The 23,830-nt window shown below is 38.9% G+C and overlaps 1 protein-coding gene across 1 annotated transcript in view; it reads right to left on the reverse strand.

The window, feature by feature from the left end:
• DGKQ (diacylglycerol kinase theta) overlaps positions 1–23,830 on the reverse strand; it is an 85,601-nt gene that overhangs the window by 15,190 nt on the left and 46,581 nt on the right. Inside the window, exons 8-17 of the mRNA XM_059493070.1 lie at positions 18,440–18,540; positions 16,741–16,964; positions 15,824–15,914; positions 13,636–13,690; positions 12,425–12,486; positions 12,008–12,158; positions 11,194–11,232; positions 9,401–9,516; positions 1,578–1,729; positions 50–198 (exon numbers count right to left, since the gene is read on the reverse strand). Coding sequence (XP_059349053.1) covers positions 50–198; positions 1,578–1,729; positions 9,401–9,516; positions 11,194–11,232; positions 12,008–12,158; positions 12,425–12,486; positions 13,636–13,690; positions 15,824–15,914; positions 16,741–16,964; positions 18,440–18,540 — 1,140 coding nt within the window. The remainder of the gene's footprint in view (positions 1–49; positions 199–1,577; positions 1,730–9,400; positions 9,517–11,193; positions 11,233–12,007; positions 12,159–12,424; positions 12,487–13,635; positions 13,691–15,823; positions 15,915–16,740; positions 16,965–18,439; positions 18,541–23,830) is intronic.

Here is a 23,830-nt window from a genome sequence, read left to right on the forward strand (position 1 = left end):
CCTTCCAGAGGGTTCTGCGCTCAGCTTCTGTTCTTGCTGTGATTCTCACCTGTTCCTAAAGGTAGGATGGCAACTGAGGGCTCTGAGCACACCAGCTTGTGCCTGATCTCCTCGAGGGCACCAAGGACCCAGCCGACGGTGCCGTCCCCTCCGCACACCAGCACTCGGAAGGAGGGCACTTTGGAGAACGTGTGAAACCTCCATTGTGAAGCGAAGCACGGGGAAAAGAAAAGTTACAATGGAATATAGGAAATGCAAAGTCCCAATATGCTATTTAAAATAACACAGTATTACTGGATTTCTGCCTATGCCCCTTTACCATCAGTTTCTGGATCAAATTCAGCAAAATGAATAGAAAAATATGAAGTTGTAGATAAAGATGATTTTAAAAAGAGTGAAAAACCATATTCCTCTAAAATTCTTCACAGACAGAACTAAAGGGTTAATCACTTCCTTTTTCAAGGGCACAGAGACCTGACTAGTCGTAATTTCAATGTGAACATCTGTAACTCTCTAAATCCTGGGGGGGATGTGGATTATGGGTGGTGTTTTTGTACTTAGTCATAGGTATCACAGTACATTTTCTTCTTAATAGTACTGTTTTCCTGGTGATACTTACCTTTTGTGGCTTTTCATCCTACATACCAACATATCATGGAAAAGAATTGTTATTTCCCATTGCACAAGAAGCAATGAACAAATAAGAGCATTTTGCCATAAAGCTACAGAAAGATTCCAAAGCCAAAACAAAATGAACTGGTTACTGAAGTTGCAGCTTGAAGTGCATTAAAAAGAAAACAGAATTATACAGCTCTGACAGAAAAATTAGTTTGTGTATCTTGTTTATCTTGTCTCCTACATAAGCTGCATTTTTCCCACAAAGCTTTTGTTCTGAAGATCTTGTCATGCCAAGTTTTTTGTTAAATAGTAGTGAAGGAATGAGCAATAGGCTACAGCTTTCAGTTTTATGAAGCTGTAACAAAGTGGGGTTCATTAAATCAAGTCATCAGTTCCTGTCTTCCTACAAGCACATTATGTTCTGTTCCTTGTAGAAATGTTGCAGCTGTGATCAGGCAAACCCTGTTAATTCTGCAACTGTGGCCAAGTTTCAAGAGTCAAAATAGAAAATTTTGTTATACTTTCCTAGTAGTTCCCATGAAACATCAGAAAAAATAAAAGCAAAAATCCACCCTCATCAGGAAATGTTACATTTCTCTTTCCATCTCCATTCAATTATAAAATCTATTTATTTTCAATAATTATTAAATATGTGCTACTGTAAAGTGCATATGACTTTTCCAGGGCCAGACTGTGCTAGATTTGACAGAAGCAAATACAGCAGGAACTATTCTATTCTCTTTTCTTTAGATAATCCTAAAGTTTAAATATGTTCTCACAGTAAGAGCAGTCAGAAGGAAATGATCCACTGCCCTGATCTTCAGGCACAGAACAGAAGAAATTTAGATCTTCAAAATAAGTGAATGAACCTTTTTAAAAATAACAGAACAATGTAAATAATAAAAAAAAACCAACAAAAACCACCACCAACAACAACAAAAAACCCCAGGATGACTTACCCAGGCAGTGGGCCTCCATTGGTAAGTTCAAAGACTTGATGTGGGTTCAACAACTTTCTAAAACTGTACAGCAGATCCCGACCTTTTAGACCACCACTTTTTGGATTCACAAATACAAGAAGAGGGCAACAATTCTGTGGTATCTTGGAAGCCTGAAAGAAGACAAGAAAAAGGATAAGTCAATGCCATGAAAAGGCAGGAAAATCATACTGTGTCTCAGAAATATTACCTAATGCTTCCTTGATGCCTACTAAAAATTCCAGATTCTATAAATGAAAAGATTCAAGGTCCAGCCAATGGACAGGTTAGCTGCTGATCTTACTTCCCTAGGAATTTAAGGCTCCTTAACTGATTCCAAGTACACATTTCAGCCCAACATTAGAAATAAAGGCATTTTAAGTAGCCCTTCCTATGCATTTTCAGTAAACAGCCTGGCCAAAGAACTGTGAGGGATAAGAGTTCTGTACAATTAAAACAGTTTCCTTGAAAAGCAAGAACTTCTCCCCAAACCAACTGAAAAACCTTTCTTTAGTTTTGTGGTTGACTTAGAATGCATGTCAATTTACAAGGACAAAGCATTTAAAAATGAAGATGTTTGGGACAGATGGTGGTGTACTTCTGCCTATGAAATTAGAAGCTGAAAGCTTTTAAAAATATGTAAGCTAAGCTTTTCCATCATGAGGATTTACTCAGGGGTGCCAGTATCTTATGACTTACTGAAGCTGTTGCTGAAAGGACCATCAAAGCCTCCAGAAACTGCAAAGGAAGCCACTGGACATGGCAGAGGTGTGATTTCCTGGGGCACTGCATGGACTGCATAGGAGCAATATCTGCAGCCTCACTGGAGGTCAAAATTTCCAGCCAACAGATGCACCTTGGGACTAGTGCTCACCCAGCCTGTCCACCCATAAATAGTTCTGTAAAATGATTTCTAACTAGTTCTAGAAAGATTAGAAATCACCAGCACACCTTTCATCCATCCTGCCACAAGGCTGGGGTGCAGGTACATGGCAGCAAAGTCCACTGGACATTTCAACAAATGCACCTCTAAACAGAAACATTTGCCATGGTCCCTAAGTTGTGGTAATTGTTATTTACAAATTGGACAGCATTCAGGGAACAGCAATTTGTCATGCAGCTGACCGGATGGATTCAGGGAACAGAACAACAGTGCTAAATATAAGTCAATTTAGACAAGAATGATTCAGGGGTCGGTGAGGCAGCAGCATGACTGCAGCGTGCAAGCATGTGGAGAGATACCAACAGCTACAGACGGGAGGAGGCGGCACCCAGAAAGCCTTTCAGCTGCTGCCTGTGAGCATCCACCAGAGACCATGATCTGAGGCGAACAACAGAGAAATCGGGTCAAATTTATGAGTTATATTTGTAGGGATGAAAAATGGAGTCCGACATTGAGACACCCCACACCTGTGACCTGATTTAGGCACTTTACAAACGATTGTTTGGGTCTTCACAGTACTTGGGAGATTTCTTCTCATTTTCTGTTCTTAGAATAGCTGGGTGCTAATCCTCTACAAGTCACACCCTGCCAGATGTGTCAAGATGCTGACAAACATATAAAAATCTTTCTCCTCTAACACGGTCTGCATGAGAAATGTGCTCTGTCATCCAGTGCGACTCATCTCTTGATAAAGACAAAACACATTGAGAAGAGGAACACTAAGCAGGTATAAAAGCTGGTGAAGCAGGCACACAATGATCCCTTCTTTACTCATCCTTCAGATTCTACAAGACATTCACTTTTTCAAACTTTATCTGTTTTCTTGAAAAACAAATGAGCCAAACAAGGGCTGTTTTGGGGGACAAACAGCCAAAAGAACCTCATGCTTTACTTTACTGGAAAGGTTCCACTGCAGACAAAAGAAGTAGGTTGATGATAAAGAGGCTGAAAGCTGTACACACAGCTCTCTCCAAAGGGACCACCTTCATGCTAGACTGACAACTGAAGTCAAAACACCTTTGGCCTTTACATTCAGGCCTTATTGGAAAGGGGAAACAATTACTCAAAGCATGCCCAACACATAATAAGGGTAATATATTCATTTCTGTTAAGCACATGGAAAGGATATTTGTAGGCAGCAAAGAAAGTCTATGGAACATAATGCATGCCACTGTCACAAAAGGTATTAAGTCAACAGCTCAAAGATCCATGCATCCCAAAGAGACAAGTGGATTTCATCCCCTTGAGCCATTCAAGCATTAATGGAAGAGTAAGCAGAGATCTGGTGTTTTCAGAAGCAAAGGCCATCTTGTTACTCTGTCAGTTCCTGTACCATCATCTGCCACATCCCACTTAGAATTGTCTTTTGATAATCACAGAATCATCAAGCTTGGAAGACAACTTTAGGATCATCAAGTCCAACCTCCCACCCAGCACTGCCATTATAACACCTAAACCACTCAACCGCATCACCATCAGATCCAAATGCCTCTTAAACACCAGCAGGAATGGTGACCTTCCTGGGCAACCTATTCCAATGCCTTACCATCCAGACAGTGATAATTTTTCCCCCCTAATATCTAACCTGAATCTACTGTATCTCAGAGGCCATTTCCTCCTGTCCTCTCACTGCAGGCCCAGCAGGAGAGACTGACTCCCAGCTCACTGCACCCTCCCTTCAGGGAGTTTTAGAGAGCAATGGCGTCAGCCCTGAGCCTCCTCTTCAGGACACTAAACAATCCCAGCTCCCTCAGCTAGTTCTCATAAGACATGTTTTCTGGTCCTTTCATGAGCCTTGTTCCCTTCTCTGGACACACACCAGCACATCAATGTCCTTTTTGAAGTGAGGGCCCCAGAACTGGACACAGCACACAAGGTGTGGCCTCACCAGTGCTGGGTACAGGGGAACAATCACTGCCCTGGTCCTGCTGGCCACACTATTGCTGATACAGGCCAGGATGCCAAGAAGACCACCTGGGCACACTCCTGACTCATGTTCAGCCAGATATTGACCAGCATCCCCAGCATCCCCTTTGGTGCTGGGATGCTTTCCAGCCACTCTACCCAGCCTGTAGTGCTGTATGGGGTTAAATCCCATTAATAACAGAAGGCAGAGCACTCTGAAAGGAAACAGCATCTCCCATGGGGTAACAGAGCACATTGTTCCTTTCCAGCACTCCTTGTCCAGCTTTCACTCTACCCTACCCTCTCTCCTGTCCACTTCCCATTTCTTCCTCTTCAGAGCTTTTTAAATACATAAATTTATCTCCAGCCATTTCAATTTTCTGAACAAAACTAGCAACCTGAAATCTCAGGCTTGGTATAATGCCTGGAAACTTGTGAGGTTTAAAAAAAAGGGGGCTAACAGTGTAATAAAGAAAGAAACCACGAAGTTCTGCAGCTCGAAGTGACAAAAACTTTTTCAAAGAAGAGCAAAGAAAGCAGCACAGCTCTGGAGTCTAACCAATACCTTACTTGAATGTAAGAAAATTTGATTATCTTCTCGTCTTCAGGAAATCAGTTTCTAAAATTACTGGTTTGGGACATTTAGAAGTGACATGCTGAACACATGTTTTATATTACTTGCTTTTAGAGGCAAGCTCTAATACACTGGGTTTAAAACCAAGTAACTGAAATAATTCAAAGGCAACATAAGGGAATCACAACTATTTCTGAAACATGGTACACTCTAAGGCATTCAAAAGCACAGCTCTGTTTTGTAAAGTTGTCTAAGATCTTACCCAAGTAACATAAATTCTTGCAAATATGTATTTACTGTAAATTGCCAACTATATTTCTTATCAAGTGTCAATACTATACCTAAAAACCCCCAAACCAGTTAAATATACACCCTGAATGCTACTAAGATTCACAAGCAGCTACAGAAAATGCCTGAAGCTAATAAAAAATCTGTATGTAGTGTAAAGTTAATAGTCCTACTACAAACTCACCTTTGTTAAGGTAACTTCCAATGTGAATTCTTAACTAAACCCATTTAGATGCAGCCATCCAGAATAAAAAGATGATTTCAAGAAAGTGCTTGTCCTTACAGTGAACTTGCTTCCCATCACAACTCTTCATTAAGCGTAAAGGAGTAAGAAACATTGCTAAATCCCCAGATAACAGCCAGCTTTTAAGAAAACAATTATTTTTGGTAAGAATTAAAAACTCTTAACAGTTTGTACAGTAGTGCAGGGTGCTGTGCCTTCTCAAGAGCACACTCTTTGTTACAATCACAGACAGCCACAAGGGTAGCACTTTAATGCTGCTAAATTTTTAAAAGTTCTTTAATAAAGCCCCACTGGAGACAGAGGAGTGAGTTTGTTACTGGGCAGAAGAGAGTATGTGACTCACAGCCTGAGGACACCCTTCCCCCTTTAGCCCTGGCTTCAGTGCTGTGCTTGAGGAGTGAAATCTGCAGAAGGGTTTTGTGTTGGCTGGCATTCAGGAAGGAATTTATTGCTCCTTTCTTACAGACAGCTGAAGGAGGCTGCATGACTTAGACACTCTGACAATCACTGTGAATTGCTTAATTTGTCAGGAGTAGCACAACACGGCTTTAAACTGGGGCAAGATGTTTATTATCCATGCTAATCCCCTTCCCATTGACTGTACCGTGTAATCACATCTCACAACAAAGCAGAACAAGGTGTTCTGTGCCACCAGCCCTACCAGTGTGACAACCACAGCACATCTTCCCGGGCAGTGGGCTGTCTCCAGGAACTGCAGATATCTCTGACAAGTAGAATTCAACACGGGCAAATGCCTGCCAGCAGCATCTTCCATGTGCAAGGACTCACAATGCCTCAAGCACAAGTTTTCTCCACCCTGGCCAGAAAGGACCCACTATCTGATGAGAAATTATGTGCAAGGTGTCACAACACTACTGGAGCAACAGCTGGGTCAACCCATAAGGCTTTTCTTTATTTTTTGGCATATAGCAGAAATGGAAGAATCACAGAATCATAAAAGTTGGAAAAACACTTGTAACATCATCAATTCCAACCTTTGACTGAATACCACTTGTTGACTAGACCGCAGCACTAAGTGCCATGTCCAATCACTTCCTGAACACCTCCAGGGATTGGGGACCCCACTGCTTCCCGGGGCACTCCATTCCAATCCTTGAAAACCCTTCCAGCAAAAGGTAGAAAAGCTGACAACCCTTTCAGAAGGGTGAAAAGCAGCCACTCATGTTTCGGCTAAAATGCTCATTTAACTAGGATACTTTTAAGATGTAAATATTTTTGTGAGGATTTAGTAGAATGAATGAAATGGAAAGTTTCATCTATTTGGGAACCTTCTACACATTTTCCTGCTACTCTTAACAAATATAAATGCAGTATATCAGAGGGCACTCCACTAGCAAAAGGCATTCCTGATAAAGCCACAATAACCTGTGGTGATTTTGGCCTCAAACAACTTCTGCTGACTTCCTTGCTTGCCTGTGCTGCAAAAGAAGTTCTGTTAAATTAGTTCTGAATTGAAAAATTTAGTCTTGCAATGTCTTTCACCTTGAATTGATACCAAAGAGTGAAACCAAACTGTCCCCAAAGTTCCTTACACACAGCAGCTAAACAGGTTTATAATTACTGCACTTTTTTTTTTTTTCACACTCCAGTGGAGAGAGTATTTTCATTTATTTGAATACTGTGAAATGAAAAAGTGTTTGATTAAATTCCTAAAGGCCTGAAACAGCAGAACAGATCAACACATCTGATAACACTAACTGTTTGACTTTCTAATAAGCAGCTTATGCAAACTGATTCCTTGCTCAGACTTCTCAGTAATGGGAATCAGAGGGTGAATTGCCTCGGGTAGACCTGAGCATGCCAGAATTGAACCATGCCTCCTCCTTATGTCAGACACTGAGTAAGCAAATCTCACCTCAGAAAAATAAGACTAGCAACCTGCTATCCACCAATACTTCTGTGCTTTTACCAATTTTTAAGAAGGGATATTTTGGTTTGTTGTTTTTTTGTTGGTTGGGTTTTTCTTTAATTTAACTGGCAATTTGGAAAAATTATTAGCCCTTCATTCCCAATTTCTCTGTATTTCACTCACAAAAGAAATGTCAAACATAGTGTAAATTTAGTATTGTCTCAGTTCCTGTGCATTTCCTGGTACTGTGTTTAAATCAATACACATATAAACAAAGACTAATATTATCATAGGCTAAAAAGATAGTCTGGGCTGGAAAGTACTGCGGGAGATCATCTAGTTCAACTGCTACCCAAAGTAAAGATGGTGATCAGCCATTAGTCTGCCCTGGGTAATAAGTAAATGGCATAAGCTGGGTGGACAATCATACAAAAAATAACACTTGAAATATCATTTAAATTAACTCTTGGCTCTTTTCAGTGAGATGACCAAATATAAACAACACATGCTGAAATGGAAACACAATATTTGTGCTGGTGTACAGCCCCTCTCTCCTGCTTATGTATTAGAAATTAATTGCTAGCAGTCCCCTGAACTGGAGTTTCTAAAAAATATCTTGCATCAGATAAGAGATAGCAATGTCCACATTCTCCTGGCATCAAGAAGTTCTCTTCAAACATATCCAGTGTCAGAAAAACAGACATATGTAATCAACAGAGTGGAGTATGTTCAACTTCACACTGCAGACAACAATTATAGGCTCATAATGGATTTGCCTAAAATACACGTAAAATGGCTATCCAAAAATACATCCTGATTTCTGTTTCTCACAATACGCAATCTGAAAACTAGTCTGGACAAGGGGGCCTTGATTTCTAAGAACTTCACAGAATGTAATTCCTATACACACATAGGAATAAGGCTCTCAGTTTTTTAGGAGGGGGTGTAACTTTTGATTTTCCCAGCTGCATGTGAGCACTACCACTAGTATCTACCCATACAAAAACCATAATTTTGCCTTCAGAAAGTCTTGACAAGTGTAGGACTCATTTTAAACAGTGAAAGCAGGTATGCGAATAAGCAACTATGGCCATTGAACTTGATACCCTCCTATATAAAGCTATTTCATAATTCCCACTAGAAGTGTAATTTTTCTGGCCTTCCGTGATGTTCCAAAAAGTCAAACCAGGACTCACACTTTGCTTGCCATAATGCAGTTCCAAAAAGATAGTAATTACAAGATACTTTCTGCTGAGGTGTTGTGTAACTACGGCAACGCTCTTTTTTGGACAGAACCTACATAATCCTGGTTAAAAATATCACTTCACTCAGTTAATCATTTTCCTCTTCTCACATTGACTCACTTTATTAACATGAAACCTATTATTAAACAAACTCGTTCACATGAAAGTGATTAGTAACAACAAGAATAAATCAGAATCAGGCCTGAATTTGTGAAAGGACTCTCGCACTAAGTCTTTTAGAAGACTATGTTCTTCTGAGATCCTCAAGGGGTAAACAAAGTCAAACTGCCTCTGCTACAGAATGGGGGAAATGAAGATAATATCACTGTGAAAATAAGCAGAAGTGTTTTACCTCACAGTTAATGAGGAAACAACATTTAGCTCCCATACCAAAATCTGTAAGTATTTTAAGACATACCAGCTGAAACTGAAACCTCATTTAATATTTTGATCGTTGAAAGAAACAAAGAGAATTTGTCTTCCTCTTCTTTACAGTTGTACAGTTAGGCAGCTGTAGATTGACAGCTGAACAATATCAGGACAAATTACTTATCTCACTGAATATATCATATACATGAAGTACAGGCTCTGAAGTTGGTTGGCTTTTTTGGTCACACTACTTATAGTATGGCCTATTTGAATAAAACATATTTTGATTTAGTTCTAGCAGAAAGAGTTTTAAGGCAGTAGTTTTTTTTCTTTTAAAGACATTTTTTAAATTCAAACCTGTCTCTTACCATAACTGCAGGAATCACCACAGCATTCAGTGGCTTGTCATTGACAACAGTATCTTTAACTAGCATATATATTCTTTCAGCTTCAGCAAAACATGAAATTTGGAGTACAACAGCACCTGTAAAGACGCATCAGAAATACTTTTAAAGAAATACTTTTAATATTTTCTATTATTATTATTGTTAAAAAATAAGACTCATATTACAGCAAAAGTTTACTCAGTTTACTGAGGCCATTATTCAGCAAAACTTATTCTGTAGTCATTTGTTATCAGCTGAATTGTATTGTTATGTTTTCAAACCTTCCTTCCTACCCTCAGATTTTTGTAAAAGCAAAGCAACTTGAAGACAAGAACTGCAGCACAGAACTAATGCATATTTAAAGATTTCCTTTGAGCTTCAGGGGTAGGGCCTATTTGCACACTCTTCATCATTACCAACATTCTGTTGTCATCGTGTACAAGTGACAGAGGTATCAGGTTTCATTTAGTATCCAATTATTAAAAATCCACTAGTTCTATTCATTAGCAATATCTCAGTAAGAATTACTGCAAGCAAATATTTGGGCTGATAATCAAGTTTAGATCTTTATGTTCACTTAGGTTCTGAATGGAGAAGCTGGGTAAGAAGGGAAGACAAAAGAGAAAAGACAAAATAAATACTGACAAGTTAGTGTAAAGTAAGATATTTGGTGAGGAGGAAAACGGCAGGAAGACAAAAATGCAAAATGGACAGTACATGAGATGTAGGCTGGTAACATAACCTGGCTGTGACAAAATGGGAGAGTTAGGAAGTTATGAGAACCACAAAAATACAATCATAAGAAGAAAGTGGCAATAAAAATCACATACAAGCAGAAACATCTAAAAAGCATATGCATGTAAATTTGGTATAATGATGCTGTGACATGGGACGAGTATCACAAAACCAAGTATTCACCACTGACAAATATGGAAAGGAGAAGGTACATCTGAAAGCTTTACAGCTTTTCCTATGCAAAGATCAAAATCAATCAGTATCAATTAGTCATGTGGAGACAGCAAATAACCCAAAGGAAGCACACATCAGTCTTCAAAAGCATGCTATAGAAAGATCCATTTAGCAGACATGTGGAAGATAAGCCTGCCAAAGGATGTGAAACATCTCAACTATAGACACCTAAATATAGAGAAGAAAAAATTCCACACTTTAAATTTTTACCAAATGCCGATCTCCACCTGACCACTGCACTAAAGCTGCCCAGAGCCACTGCTGCTCCAGCTGTCAGAAGCCTCATGGCTTCTCCGATCTTGCTGAAATAAAATTCATACACCAAAAGCAAAGAAACAGCTCAAAGGATGAATGTATTTATTTTCTTCAACTTTCAGCCATTGAACTCTAGCTCTTAACACTGCTAGGAAACAGCGACTATGAAACAGTCCCACTGAGTCCAAAAGCAGCACCAAATTTTAGTACTCTCAAAGTCAAAGAGATTAAAAATCCTTCACTTGGACAATTTTTAACAGTTCTGTTGTGTTAGATTATTCAGTTGAAGTGCAACTTCAAAACTAATTTTTATAACTAATTTATAATATTACTGCCTTCTGGTACACAAGGCATGCAGCCAACCTTTTAACTTTTTTTTAATAAGGTAACACTAATCCACTGCTCTTCATAAATACAATGTGTTGCATTTTACCTGAAGGGCTTTTTGCTTATGCATTAAGATTAACATACTCTGAGCTTCCAGCCTCTAGTATTAGACTGCAGTTTTGAATATAGACATTGTTTGCAAGACCAAGAATTTTAATGCTTACCTTGTGCTTGATAAACATGACTCACAGATACTACATTTGCTGCAAAGGGTAAAAATATAAACACATAAAACCTTGGGTACATTTAGAGTAAATATTTAAAGTATTTTAAAAAGTTACATAAATATAACATAAATAAATATTAAAAGTTATACAAATAGAGGGATAACCTCCAGCCAACACTTTTCCTCTCATGTTTACTTTGCAAGTAAGAACAGCTAAACTGATTTTCATAAAAGGTGACTAAGAATTCTTTCTGGCATTTCAAGTTTAATTCCTCTTGAAGTGACATAAAAGCAAATTGGGAAAAATGCTTTGTTTCCTGCAACAAAAAAATATGACACATTCCTGACATTGTTTATAGAAAGTATTGGTTTAAGGAGTATTACTATGAAAATTCAATTGCACTTCTTTGAAAAAGAAAAATAAATTTTTTTCCCTGAGTGTTTTTTCATATGTGTGCGCACACACTGCTCATACTTCTCCATGACGGGGCACAGAGCTCATGACTAACATGGAGAACAGCCCAGACAAAAACTGTCAGAGGCTAAAAAAGGCAAGAGATATTCTGTACACAGTTTAAGGTATGTGTAATTCTTCTAAAAAGTGATGCCTTTTCATACAAACATAACAAAAAGAAAAAAGAAAAGGTGTAGTCACTTATAACTAGAGTAACGTAATTATTATTCTGTACTGTGTGCATGTTAAAATTATTAAAAAAGCCCATGTGAGAGTAAAAGGCAGAATGATTTTTTAAAATCAGGCCAGAAGAGGTTAGAATTATATTGATGCTATTAAAGTTTTTCTGTTTACTTACTTTTGATAGCTAATTCTTCCTTGAGAATATTTGTGTATTCTTCAGGGGAAAGCTGAGGTGGAAGGCCGCCAACAAATAAATTTACTTGTACAATGGATTTACTGTTTTCCACAATGTAAAATCTTGTTTGATTCATCTGACGTATTGAAGTCTACCAAAATAAAGGAAAATAAATGATATGACAGTTGGCAAAAAGACACTGTGAGGCAAAATCCAAAATAGTTCTGCACTTAGCAATCATGTCCTCTATGCCTAGAGAATGTCAGGAACAGAAACAAAACTTCAGTTCAAACACTTAGCTTCTCTACCCTTGAGCCTGCTTAGGGGGTAACCAATTACTCACATTTTCTGTAAGAAAGGGGACTCCATACTTGCTAAAACAAAAAAAAAAAAATCGTGTTTCTTTTTCAGATTTACCTTTCTTATGTCCTTGAGTCTGTTAAGAATTGGTTCCTGGTTGTCCAAGACCATGCGCTGAACTGCAGAGGGCAAAAACATTTATCATGTTAGAAAGCATGTAAATTCTTATCAGGCTCAATTACACAAAAACAAAAAGAAGAAAAATTAGGGGAAAAGTAGAGCTCGGCATACAACTAATTTTCTCACAAAGGACCACGCAGACATGAGCTACATCTTATCCAACAATAAAAACACATAGGTGCTTGGAACAATTTGACTTTTTCCAGAGTTCTTAAATACCACCCTCCTTTAAAAAGGGCAGAAACAGTCTGAACCCCTCAAAAGACAAGCAGTACTTTGGTAATAATCTAACAGTTTGACATAAGACTTCCAAACTATTTCCTAACAAGTACAACAAAAACCAACTTATGTGTTTTACCAAAATATTAAAACAATTGTTTTAATCAACAATTAAAACAATTCTAACAACTTCCAGTGAATGTAAGGTAGCAAATGATCCTTTAAAACAGAGCACCAGAAACCAACCAAGGTTATGACATTCACAAAGCTACAACAGCCTTATGAAACAACTTCCCAATAATGCCTGCAAATAAAGCAAAGCATCAAGACAGTATTTGAACTACCAAGATATTTATTCAGCTGTGGCCAGAACATTAGGCTACTTCAAGGTCTTTATTTGTCCATGCAGCCTTACAAATACCGAAGCACAAAGGTATGTTAACTTGGAGAACACCAGCCTAGCTCGTGCAGGATCACAAAACACTTGAGCAATGCTAGAACTGCAGATTTCTATTCTTCCTAACACACAAACATATTTCTTGGACTCTCTTAGGGCTCAAACTTACTCTTCTTCAGGGGCTGTGTCAGGAGGAAAGAAGCCATTTGAACTTTAGAATTAATCTTTAATAAATAACTGCAATTAAGAAAATTATGTCAGTTAAACATAGTTCCTCAAAATAGGGCAAAAGTATCAATACCCACCAGAAACTACAAATGAGTTTTTAAGTAATAATGAAGAGGAACCTTATTCCCACAGGACACACAGGACTGAAAAGAATCAGCATCACTTCTGATTAAGTATTTCAACATCACCATGAAGTTTATTCTCATTTGTGTTTTTTACTGCAGAACACGAACTCTGACTGTTAGAATGGGGGAAAAAACTCACAGATATCAGATGTGTCTTTGGCCAGTGCTCCTTCACTTACCTTGCTTACTGCCCATAAGCACTTCCACCAATTTGAAATTCTGGAGGCACTCAGTCTGCCAAAAGATACAGCACGTAAATGCAGCTTCTGACTGACATAGTTTTGCCAGATGTTACATTATTGTATGTCATATCTTGTCCATAGTGCATAACACAGCCCAGAAAATTAAGCATTTAAAAAAAATTAAATCTTTTAAAATCAACCATGATTTTCTTCCTCCAACCAACTCCTTCCAAGACAGAAATAATCTTTATTTTACACACTCATAGCATCATGCTCCCACACTCCTAAAAACACTGGCATTCTCACAGCCACATTGTGAAGGGACCCCTGTACAGCACAGTTAATCCCATTCCTGCTTCAGCAATGAGCAGCTAGCTCATCTGGAGTATTTCCTGAGTGTTCTTCCAGAGGAAGCATGCAGGACTGGCAATGAGCCTGCTCTTGGAGAAGACTGCCCAGGAGGAAGCTTGGCAAAAGCAGGCTTGACCATTCCCCACCTCCTGGGACACTCCAGCTCTGATGGAACAAAAGTTCTTCTCCAAGCTATTGCCAGGGACCACTCAAATCCCTTTTGCAGCTGGACCAGAAGAGCTGGCACAGCCAAGAGCTTTCCCATTTACAACAATAACTGAAACCCTGTGAACATACAACATTCAGGACTGAAGGACATTCAGAGGAAGGGTTTCAAATTTTGGCCTTGAGACTCAAGAGACAAATGATCTTGCTCTATGTGTCACAAATTAACATGACACATAAAGCAAGATGCGGCTGTTAAAAGCCTCAACTCCCTACATGTGCTTTGCCTGATATTTGAGAAAAGCAACTTGGAGCACAAGCAAATTCTGGATATTAAAAAGAGATTTCCTGTATGTGCATGTTTATACAGAGAAACAAGTAGAGCATTTCAAAATTACCACTACTGGAGATATTTCAATTGAGCCAAAGAATAAAGTCTCTTACAGCATATATCTAGCTGCCCAATACACAGGTGTGAAGATTTTTCCCTAATGGAATTTCCAACTATACTGTTTGACAGCTGCTTTTTTTCAGATGAGGCAAAACTTTGGACATGGTTGCTGCTATTTTGTTAAAAGGTCCAGAGCACTTGAGGAAATGGACTGACAACAAATCCTGGAAGTATCCTGCAGGCAAAACAAGCTGCATGCTTTACACAACTAGATACACCCAGACAGATGTATGATCATCACTAACTGCAGAGAGCTAGTCACAAGCATGTTCTTATGTGCCCTGTGAATAACTACAAAGGGCAGCAGTCACTCTCTGTGACTGTGCTGTGCCCTGGAGCAGTGGAACTGTGCTGATCTGCTGGTGTGCTCACAAGCCCCAGGTGCTGACTAAAATGTGCACGCTACAGCTTTGTGTCTCCACACTGGGGAGGTTGGGCCTGCCAATGGCTTGGCATGCTAGCAAAGTCTACTAACATGTTTCCTGAAAGTCATGCAGTTTTGGCACCAACCCTAAGAAGGACAGGCAGATTGAAAAGAGATTATCTTTCAAGGAAAGCATCTACAAGATTACGAGATGTATCTAGAATTTTCCAGTGATGTGGGAAGCAATCCAGACAGTAAAGAACGTGGGTGCCATTTCAACCTTGAGTCCTTCCTTGCATCCCTTGGGGGCTACAGAGATGCTGCTTGCCACATTAGGAAGAAAATTTCTGCAGTGCTCTTTAATGTTTTTATAAATTGTCTGGATGAAGAAATCAAATGCATTGTGAGTTTCGTGAAGATACTAAGCTAGAAGGAACTGTGGACACCCTCAAAGGTAGGGGACCCTTATGGGGAGATGTGGATGCGCCAGAGAACTGGGCAATCACCAACCATATGAAATTTTTAGCAAGAGCTACTGCCAGATTCTCAAGCTGGGACGGGGTAATCCTGGTTAAAAATACAAACTGGGGGACGAGAGCTGCAGAGCAGCCCTGTAGAATAAGACCTCAGAGATTGGGTCAGTGGCAAGTTTAATATGAGTCAGCAGTGCCTACCTACTCTGAAGATTGTGTTAAACTTTTAGCAGCACATCGGTCAAAAAAGATCATCTACCAAACGCTAAAAACATTTGTAATAACTGCAAATTAAGGGGCTGTAAATTTTCTGAAGAGAAAAATACATACTTTCAGGATCACTCAGGTGGTGTATGGATGTGATTAAGATCTTTCACTTACCTGCCTTCCAAGTAATGGGAGCACTTCTTTGATCACAGACTGCACAGTGCTATCCTTATTTACTCGTAGAGAAACATATGCCATTCCCACCCTAAGGAGAAAAATACTTATTTTAGGATCTATCCCATGTGTACCTTTTTAAACTAAGTGTAGCTTTTTCTCAAACATATTTGCATTAGTTGAATAAAGTTGTTCACTGAGACTCATGGCAGATGTGGTATCAGCGCCACAGACAAGAAAACACTTTCATCTCAAGGACCAGCTAATTACAATTGTAGCACTAAAGATTAGCTTCTCCCTAATCACAAAGATAAGCTGCCAGTTTTTAATAAAACTTGTCAATGCAGTTACAACAGCAAAATAAACACATGGTTAAATTTTATCCCCCAAGTCTTCAGAAATTAGCAGGTCCAGACCATTTTATTTCCCCTACTAAACATGCTTAAAGTTCATACTGTCTCAGTGGTAAATTGTATAGCTGTTGGGTTTTTTTGATTGTTTTTTTAAAATATAATTTCTTCTTCCTCATCTCACATGGGAAGTTGCACTGTAGTTCTTCCTACATCACATTTCTTCAAAAAAATCCACTAATTTTTCAAGTGATGCGTATGTTATCATTTGTTTGCAGATGTAGTAAATGTAAAGTTGCATCTTTCTAACCAAACACATAATAAGAGAACTGCACAAGTTCCACTGTATGTTCCACACATGTAAAGAAACCCAAGGGTTTCCAACCATGGAAATGAATGTTATGCACACTACCTATTCAGAAAAATGAACACAAGAATCCTGAAATAGAGAAAGAAACTGCACTCTCTGTTCTGCAGCTTCAATAATTACAGCCAAGAGGGTTAGACTACACAGGACAAATGTAGTCAAAGCACAATAACCTTGTGATCAAGAAGGAAAATACTCACTTTAGCCAGGCAGGATAAATTCTGATCACTTCTTCATCCTTTGGTTTGGCCCTGATGATCCAGGCTTCAGGAACAGATTCTCGGAATACTGAGCCCAAGTTGCTGTCCTCTGCAGCATCATTTCTGTTGATAACATCATCAGAGAGCAGCACCTGCTGTGTAAAGGTCTGAAGCTCATACTCCTGCTGGTCATCATTTATGTAGTACGCCCTCAAAGCAGCCTCCTAAAACACAGCAAGATAAATTAACATTTACTTGAAAAGACACCATTAATACCAATACAGCCATAGATATTATAAATACCCGATTTATGAAATGAAAATTGAATGCATGTTCTAACCTCAGAGGAGTGTATACATGGCAATGGCAAAAAAATCAAAACAAGAGTGAAGTTTTGAAAACAAATTTCAGTTAACAGGAAAAAAGAAAGCTTGAGATATCCATGTATTTGAACACAATCATTTTTGGCAAGTAAAATAGTCATTTTAAGACCAAAGGTAAAAATCCAGGTCAAATAAATCTACATTCATGCATGTAAAATTTAGTCCACAAGGAAAATGATAAATTACACTTGATTGAACACAACTCTGCCTATTCAGTCTTCTTGCACTAAGGGATGCCAAAAATTAGTGAGCGTCTCAGCCACAACCCATACACCTATGAAGAGGCAAGGGAAGGGCTGTCTTTGCAAGATGCACACAGAAATTTTACACCTACAATGGGCCCATGCCTGCAGCACCTCTGCTAGCACAGATGCTGCAGTCAATACAGCTCACTTGTAAGAACTTCTATTCTTCTTCTCTGGTATTAAAAGTGCCAGCCTGGTAAAATGTGCTTGAAAGGCAAGTAGCACTCCTAAATAAAAGTGCTTTCAGTCCTGTACATAGTTTTTTCTTAAAGATCTTTGACATGCAGAACACTACAAACCTTTTGCAAAACTCCAGTTGATTTTGAGCAAAGTATCAAGATAAAAAAATCCTAACGATCTTTAGAGCTTTATATTGTCAAAATTCTGATGTAGTCCATTCTTCAGACTTCTTTGCCAAGTCTGTATGACTCTGAGACCTCACCATGCACAATTTTATTGTGAACCACCCTGTTCCCCCTCTGGGATTTTTCTCTCACAGCATGGGGTCTCTGCCTAGCCCAGTAAATAAAGATCAGTACAGCACACTTGATTTAGTACGAAGTAATTTTTCCATCCCAGATGGAACACTGGAAAAGCTTGAGAGGGGCCAGTATGTGATCAATAATTGATTATTTTCACAACCAAGGGATGGAAATAACTATAATAAGCTTTAGTGTTCAAAGCTGATTAACTCAAGTGCAATATTGGTGACTGTCCAGGATAAATACCAAACCTCTACTACAGAAAAGGAGCAAGATCTAAAGAGCTGGTTATCCTGTATTGCTTGTATCAGTAAAATCAGGCTTCAGACTAACACCAGGAAGCAGAATGACTGTTTAACATGTGATACTGTGGTTGCCATTGTGCTACAGATATGTAAGCCACCGTTTCCTCAGATGCTCTAAAATAGGAGCACTACCTGAAGAAGTCAAATTACGTTGCAGTGTTGTAGCCCATTCACAGATTTTTGTTGTTATTGTTCAGTTACATTTCTAAAACTTAGCTTTTTACTACTGTAATATGAAATTACATGTATCACACTGGAAAACTGACCCTCACTGGGTATCTTACCACAACTTCTTCATTTTTTGCAATCCTTGGAACTGAAATTAGTCGAAATTGGTTGCGTTTCACTGCATCATTCCCATCAAATATCTTTAGTGTTTGTTTACCTGAATGAAAACAATCATATTTCATTAACACACACCTTGAATAAAAAAAAAAAAAAAAACAAAACAAAAACCCGTGCTTTTAACCCACTGAAATGCTTCTTCGTGGGAACATTCTTTGTCACAGGACAAGCTTTGAGGCTGAATATTTTAAATTTTGTTTTGTTACGGTTCATTTAAAACAGGGGAACATTCAGAGAAGAAAGAGGGATGAGTAATCAGAATTTTATCCTGGCTTTTGATATAACTGTTACAACCAGACTGTGTAGGTTATCACTTCTTCATCCTCAGCATTCAAGAATGCATTTATTATTGACAAGTTGAACAACTTGAAGACCAAGACAAAATGCCACTGCCTTCAGAACACCTACCAGAGCAGTGCCAAGTGAGCAAGTGCTTCCAAGGAAAGTCCTTAAAATAGCTGGTTAAGTGTACAGGCAGTGGGAGGAAAAATACAGGGACAACAGAAAAGAAGAAAGAAGGTACAGCAAATGAAGACCTTCAGCCTTTTGCTGTGTTTCACTTCACTAAAACCTTATTAAGTCATGCTCACTTCACTAAAGCCTTATGAAATTCATGATCAAACTGTTGAGCACAGATTGTTGCACAAACATCTGTGAAAGGGTGAAGAGTGAAGGATTTCAGGTTCACCTTTCACAAAGATGGGTTGTGACGCAGGTACAGCCTGCTGTATGACAAAGTCTCTCTCTTAAGCAACGTTTTTAAGAGTAATAGCAAAGTGCAACAATATTCTCATAGAACAGGCAGGTTTTGAGAGGTTTTAGGAACAAGTTAATATTACCAGTGCATTAAATGTCTCCTTACTGCCTCTGGAAAGGAAACCAAGTTAATCAATCCAAACAAAAAAGGAGATCCCATTGAGACAGACCTTGTGTCCTCTCCTGATCACATCTTTATGAAAACCCTGATGAGCTGCTGACTTTTGCAGGTTCTTGCAGGTACTCCCCAGAGCTGATGCTTTACAGCAGACATAACTATTTATCACTGACAGAATATGCCCTTTTCATTGCAGTATTGGACTGAGTGATTAACAGAAGTCACCCATTGTACAGCACAGTGTTACAGTCTGATCTCACAATAAATCTGTACACCTGCATTCATCATCAAGTAGTACAGACACCAGAAGCTATCACTTGCAATCCTTGGAGTGTTAGAAGTATTTTAGGTGAAAGCCACATATACCAGCAGTAATGCTCACACAACTGGTTAATCATGCAGCCTGTTAATGCACATTGTGAAGGAGATGCATTACATACTGGAGCCTACTTCCACGCTTCCCTTACAGCTTGGAAGCACTTTGTAGTACTGAATAAAATACAAAGAGCCTTTTGCTCTCAAATAATATTGGCTTTTAGGTTCAATGAAGTACACTAGACAATTGCTATTTACCATAGAAGGATTAAAAAGGAGAACTGAAACTGGAGGAAGAAAACCACCAAACCACCTCTAACTGATGACTGATTAAAAAGCAAGCAAGAATCCAGGCAGAAATGTGCATCACTGGATATCTCAATGCTGTAGTGCCAGATTATGAAGAAAGGCTGCAGTGTGTAACTACTTAGCAAGGACACTTCAGTGCTAGCTTTCTTGAACCACCTGAAACTAATCCACCTACTTCTGCTTCAGTGTATGCTCTCAAACTTCAATCAAAAGCAGACACCACAGAACTAAAAGATTATCTAAAGGATTAACTAAAGGATTATCACTTATCTGTGAAAGCAGTCTTCTAAAAATGAGAGTCTACCCCTCAAAAAAAATCATGATACCTTAATTCTTATGATCTTTATTTCTCCTTATTCTGAAATCTGACAGCTATGCTTGGACTTCTTTTTCAGTGTAGACTTGTCCACTTCTTAAGAATATTTCTTCATCATCAGTTCCACTGGAGGTGGCAGAATGTGTGTGCAAGGATGTTCTCATTACATAGCACGAAAACCTCACTGCACAGTCCCCAGTACAGCCTCCCATCCTACTGCCAAGTCATCCTAGTCTCTCCTGGGACAAAATTGGCTATGTTGACAGGTCTAATGGCAGGCGTCCCTACCCATGTCAGGGGGATTGAGGCCAGATGATCCCTGAGGTCCCTTTTAACTCAAACGATTCCAAGATTCTATTATGATATTCAAAACCTTAGTGAATGCGACCAGCTGCTCTGAGTGACCCTGCTTTAGCAGGAGGCTGTCTTAGATAACCTCCATACCGCCTCCAACCTCAGCCACGCTGTCACTCTTTGGAGAGAAGCCTGTATAACAGATAATGTACAAAGAAAAAACAGAAATGGAATAAATAAAATCACAGAATTATAAAATAGTTCAGGTTGTAAGTGGCCTTCAAGGATCATGGAGTACAAGAATCCTGACAGGGACATCTTTCAGTAGATCAGGTTGCTCAGAGCAACACCCAACCTGGTATGATACATTGTAACTCTTCAATTCTTTTTGTTGATATGAAAAGTAGTATCACTGTGGATTTTCAGTTTTCCAATTATCCCAGTGGTTGTATCTGTTGGCAATTTCTTTTTAGCCACAATATAAGGAAGATATAAATATCATCAACTCTTACTTCAGAAGTACCCTTGAAACCCAACAACCATTGCATTTGAGGCCATAACACACATTAGGAAGTGACCTACTCCTTTAAATTCTGCTGGATCTATGCCAGAATGAGTGGAATTCTTTAGACACAGATTTCTGTCAGAGCGATCTCCATGGTAACTACAGCATAGACAAATGTTAACCAGAAGACACACTGTCCTGGGTGACCTTCTTTAGAGCTAACACAACTTGAGAAAACAAGTGAACACAGGTTTCTGACAGCACAGCTGATGTTCTGAGTATGAACTTTCCTAACACTATCAAAGTCTCTGCTGTTTTCTCTAGCAATCCAGAAAGTAGACAACCATCTGAGAATAAAAACATTCATCCAAGTTCTAGTACTTGTTTTCATTTGCTGTGCCTTTGTAGTCTGCTCTTGTGAGATACTAGTTGGCCTGAGAGAATCCCTAGCAATTGTAAATGGAGAATATTTTATGAGCTCTCCATGTCTTAAAAACAGTCAAACAACAGTTGGATTGACTCTCAAAATAAACTGGTTTACAAGAATAAGTTTAGATCTACGGACCAGTAGTAATGTTCTAAGCTCTAAGCCTATTTCTTAGATAAATAAGCATAATGCTGCTAATCTGGTATCCATCACACAAAAAACCTCCTCAGCTTCATCACTGAAAAATCACATTTAATTTTGTCACTGTCCTCATCACAGGGGACACTTCTACTGCAACCCAGCGAAAAATGGTTTGCTTGCCCATGAGCTTCTGGAAGCACATTAACAGAAGAAAAAACAGCTACATACTGCAATTAGTCATCCAGAAATACGTTTCTCCATTGAGTCAAGAGCACATCCAACACATGTAAATTAAGGGGTGTTTTATGCCAGTCTGATTTGTCTAACTAGCCTTGGCAAGAAGCTCAACTACAACCACTTCTGAAATTAGGTAAAGCTCTTCCATCCACCTGTTCCAATTTTTAAATATTAGAAAATGATCCAGCTACCAAAGTGAAGTCTACCCTTGCTTAGTGTATATATATATATATATATATATATATATATATATATATATATATATATACACATATATATAAAATATATATATATACATAAAAAACACCTTGCTAATATGAAACAGATGCACTTATCAAATTGTGGTACTTAAAGGAGTTACTGCCTGTTTTGTAGTACCGGCACCTCACTGCTAAATGTCTATTATCTTTTCCTGCTGGATCAGAGTACACAGTATCAGGACTTTCTCCTGAAAAACACATCTTTTTTTTATTACCATGGGATCCTGAGCTGAAAATAACCTGTTATTAACGCTTAGCCTTTCCAAGGGGAAAGTAACTACAAAAAGTAAGCTCCAGGTATAATTTACCAAAGTGTGGAACTTGATTTCAGAGGCTAAGATACCAAGTTTTCCTGGGAAAAGGATCAAACAGCATTGGATAAATCCAAAGTTCGTGTTCCTTTGACTTCCAAATCCCCACAGACTTGCTTCTGAAAAGACGTGTGGCTTGTGACAGACAGGAAAATTATGCAGTCCTGAATTATTTTGTCACTTAAGAAAGCTTAAGGCCTATACTGAGTGTATTTGTGAAAATTACTCTGAAAAGACCAAATTCTAGCAACATAGCTTACCAAGAACCACTCTTTCCGAAACAACCTGTGTTATTAACATGCTTTATGCTCTTCTACTTCATAGAGTGAGGACTATCCAAGTTTGGTTTATCTCAGTATTAGGATTCATAACCCTACATGATGGCATTTATGTACTTAAGAATTATGTATTTTTTCTTTTACTGTCCCTGAAGAGAGCCTTTCAGAATCCCAGATTCCTTCCTCCCACCATTCCTTTTCTTTCCTTCCTTCTTTCCCTAGCTCTTCCTCTTCCAAGAGAGCCATTTGCAGGTGTGTGCCTTCTCTGAACTTGTTTTCTTGAGCAGCTGAAACTCCCCTAGCTTCAAGACAACTTGGAAGCACAAATCTGTGTTAACACCTGTCCTCCCATTCTGGTAGCCACCTCTTAATTCTTCTTCTCTTAGTTTTTAGAGCCTTTCCAAGCATCTGCTGAGGAACACGTCACATGTTTAGTTATCTGCAAGCAGTTACAGAAGAACACAGTGTCCCTTTTTATGAAAGCTTTAAGTTTTCTTAAATATCTTTAGGAGAAACATCCCTCCCCACATGCTGTCCTTGCTGCTTCTGGAAAACAGTTTGTTTCTGCTTGCAGAATTACAGTGGAGATCTCCTCTGCACTGTCAGCTGGTTTGGGACAAGACATAAGCAAACTCTAAGCCAACAACGTGGTTCTATCTAACACAAAACCATTTCATTTCTTACTCAGCAGACGAACAGTAACCTGAGCAAGGCAAAACAGAGGCTGTGGAAGGACATGCTATGAAACATCTGTTTGCTGACAGCACTGCAGCTCCCATTTCTCTGGTAGGCAGGTTCCTCTAACACCTCCTCCAGAACGGGTTTTCACTGATGGCTGAATTTTGTCCTGCAGAAGAGGGACGCATGCTGAGTCAGACAGTTCACTTGCAGCCAGTGAGTGCTGAGAGACTCCCACAGCGCAGAGAGAGTCCTCTGCCAAACCCACTTGTGTGTCTGTTAAATCTATCAACTCAGAAACTGTGTGATTGTTTTTATGTTAATTTTATGCTTTTGGTTTCAGTATCTTGGTAGGCTAAATATAGTGGTTGATTTAACACATTTA

Source organism: Ammospiza nelsoni, chromosome Z, assembly GCF_027579445.1.
Source record: "Ammospiza nelsoni isolate bAmmNel1 chromosome Z, bAmmNel1.pri, whole genome shotgun sequence".
NCBI lineage: Eukaryota > Metazoa > Chordata > Aves > Passeriformes > Passerellidae > Ammospiza > Ammospiza nelsoni.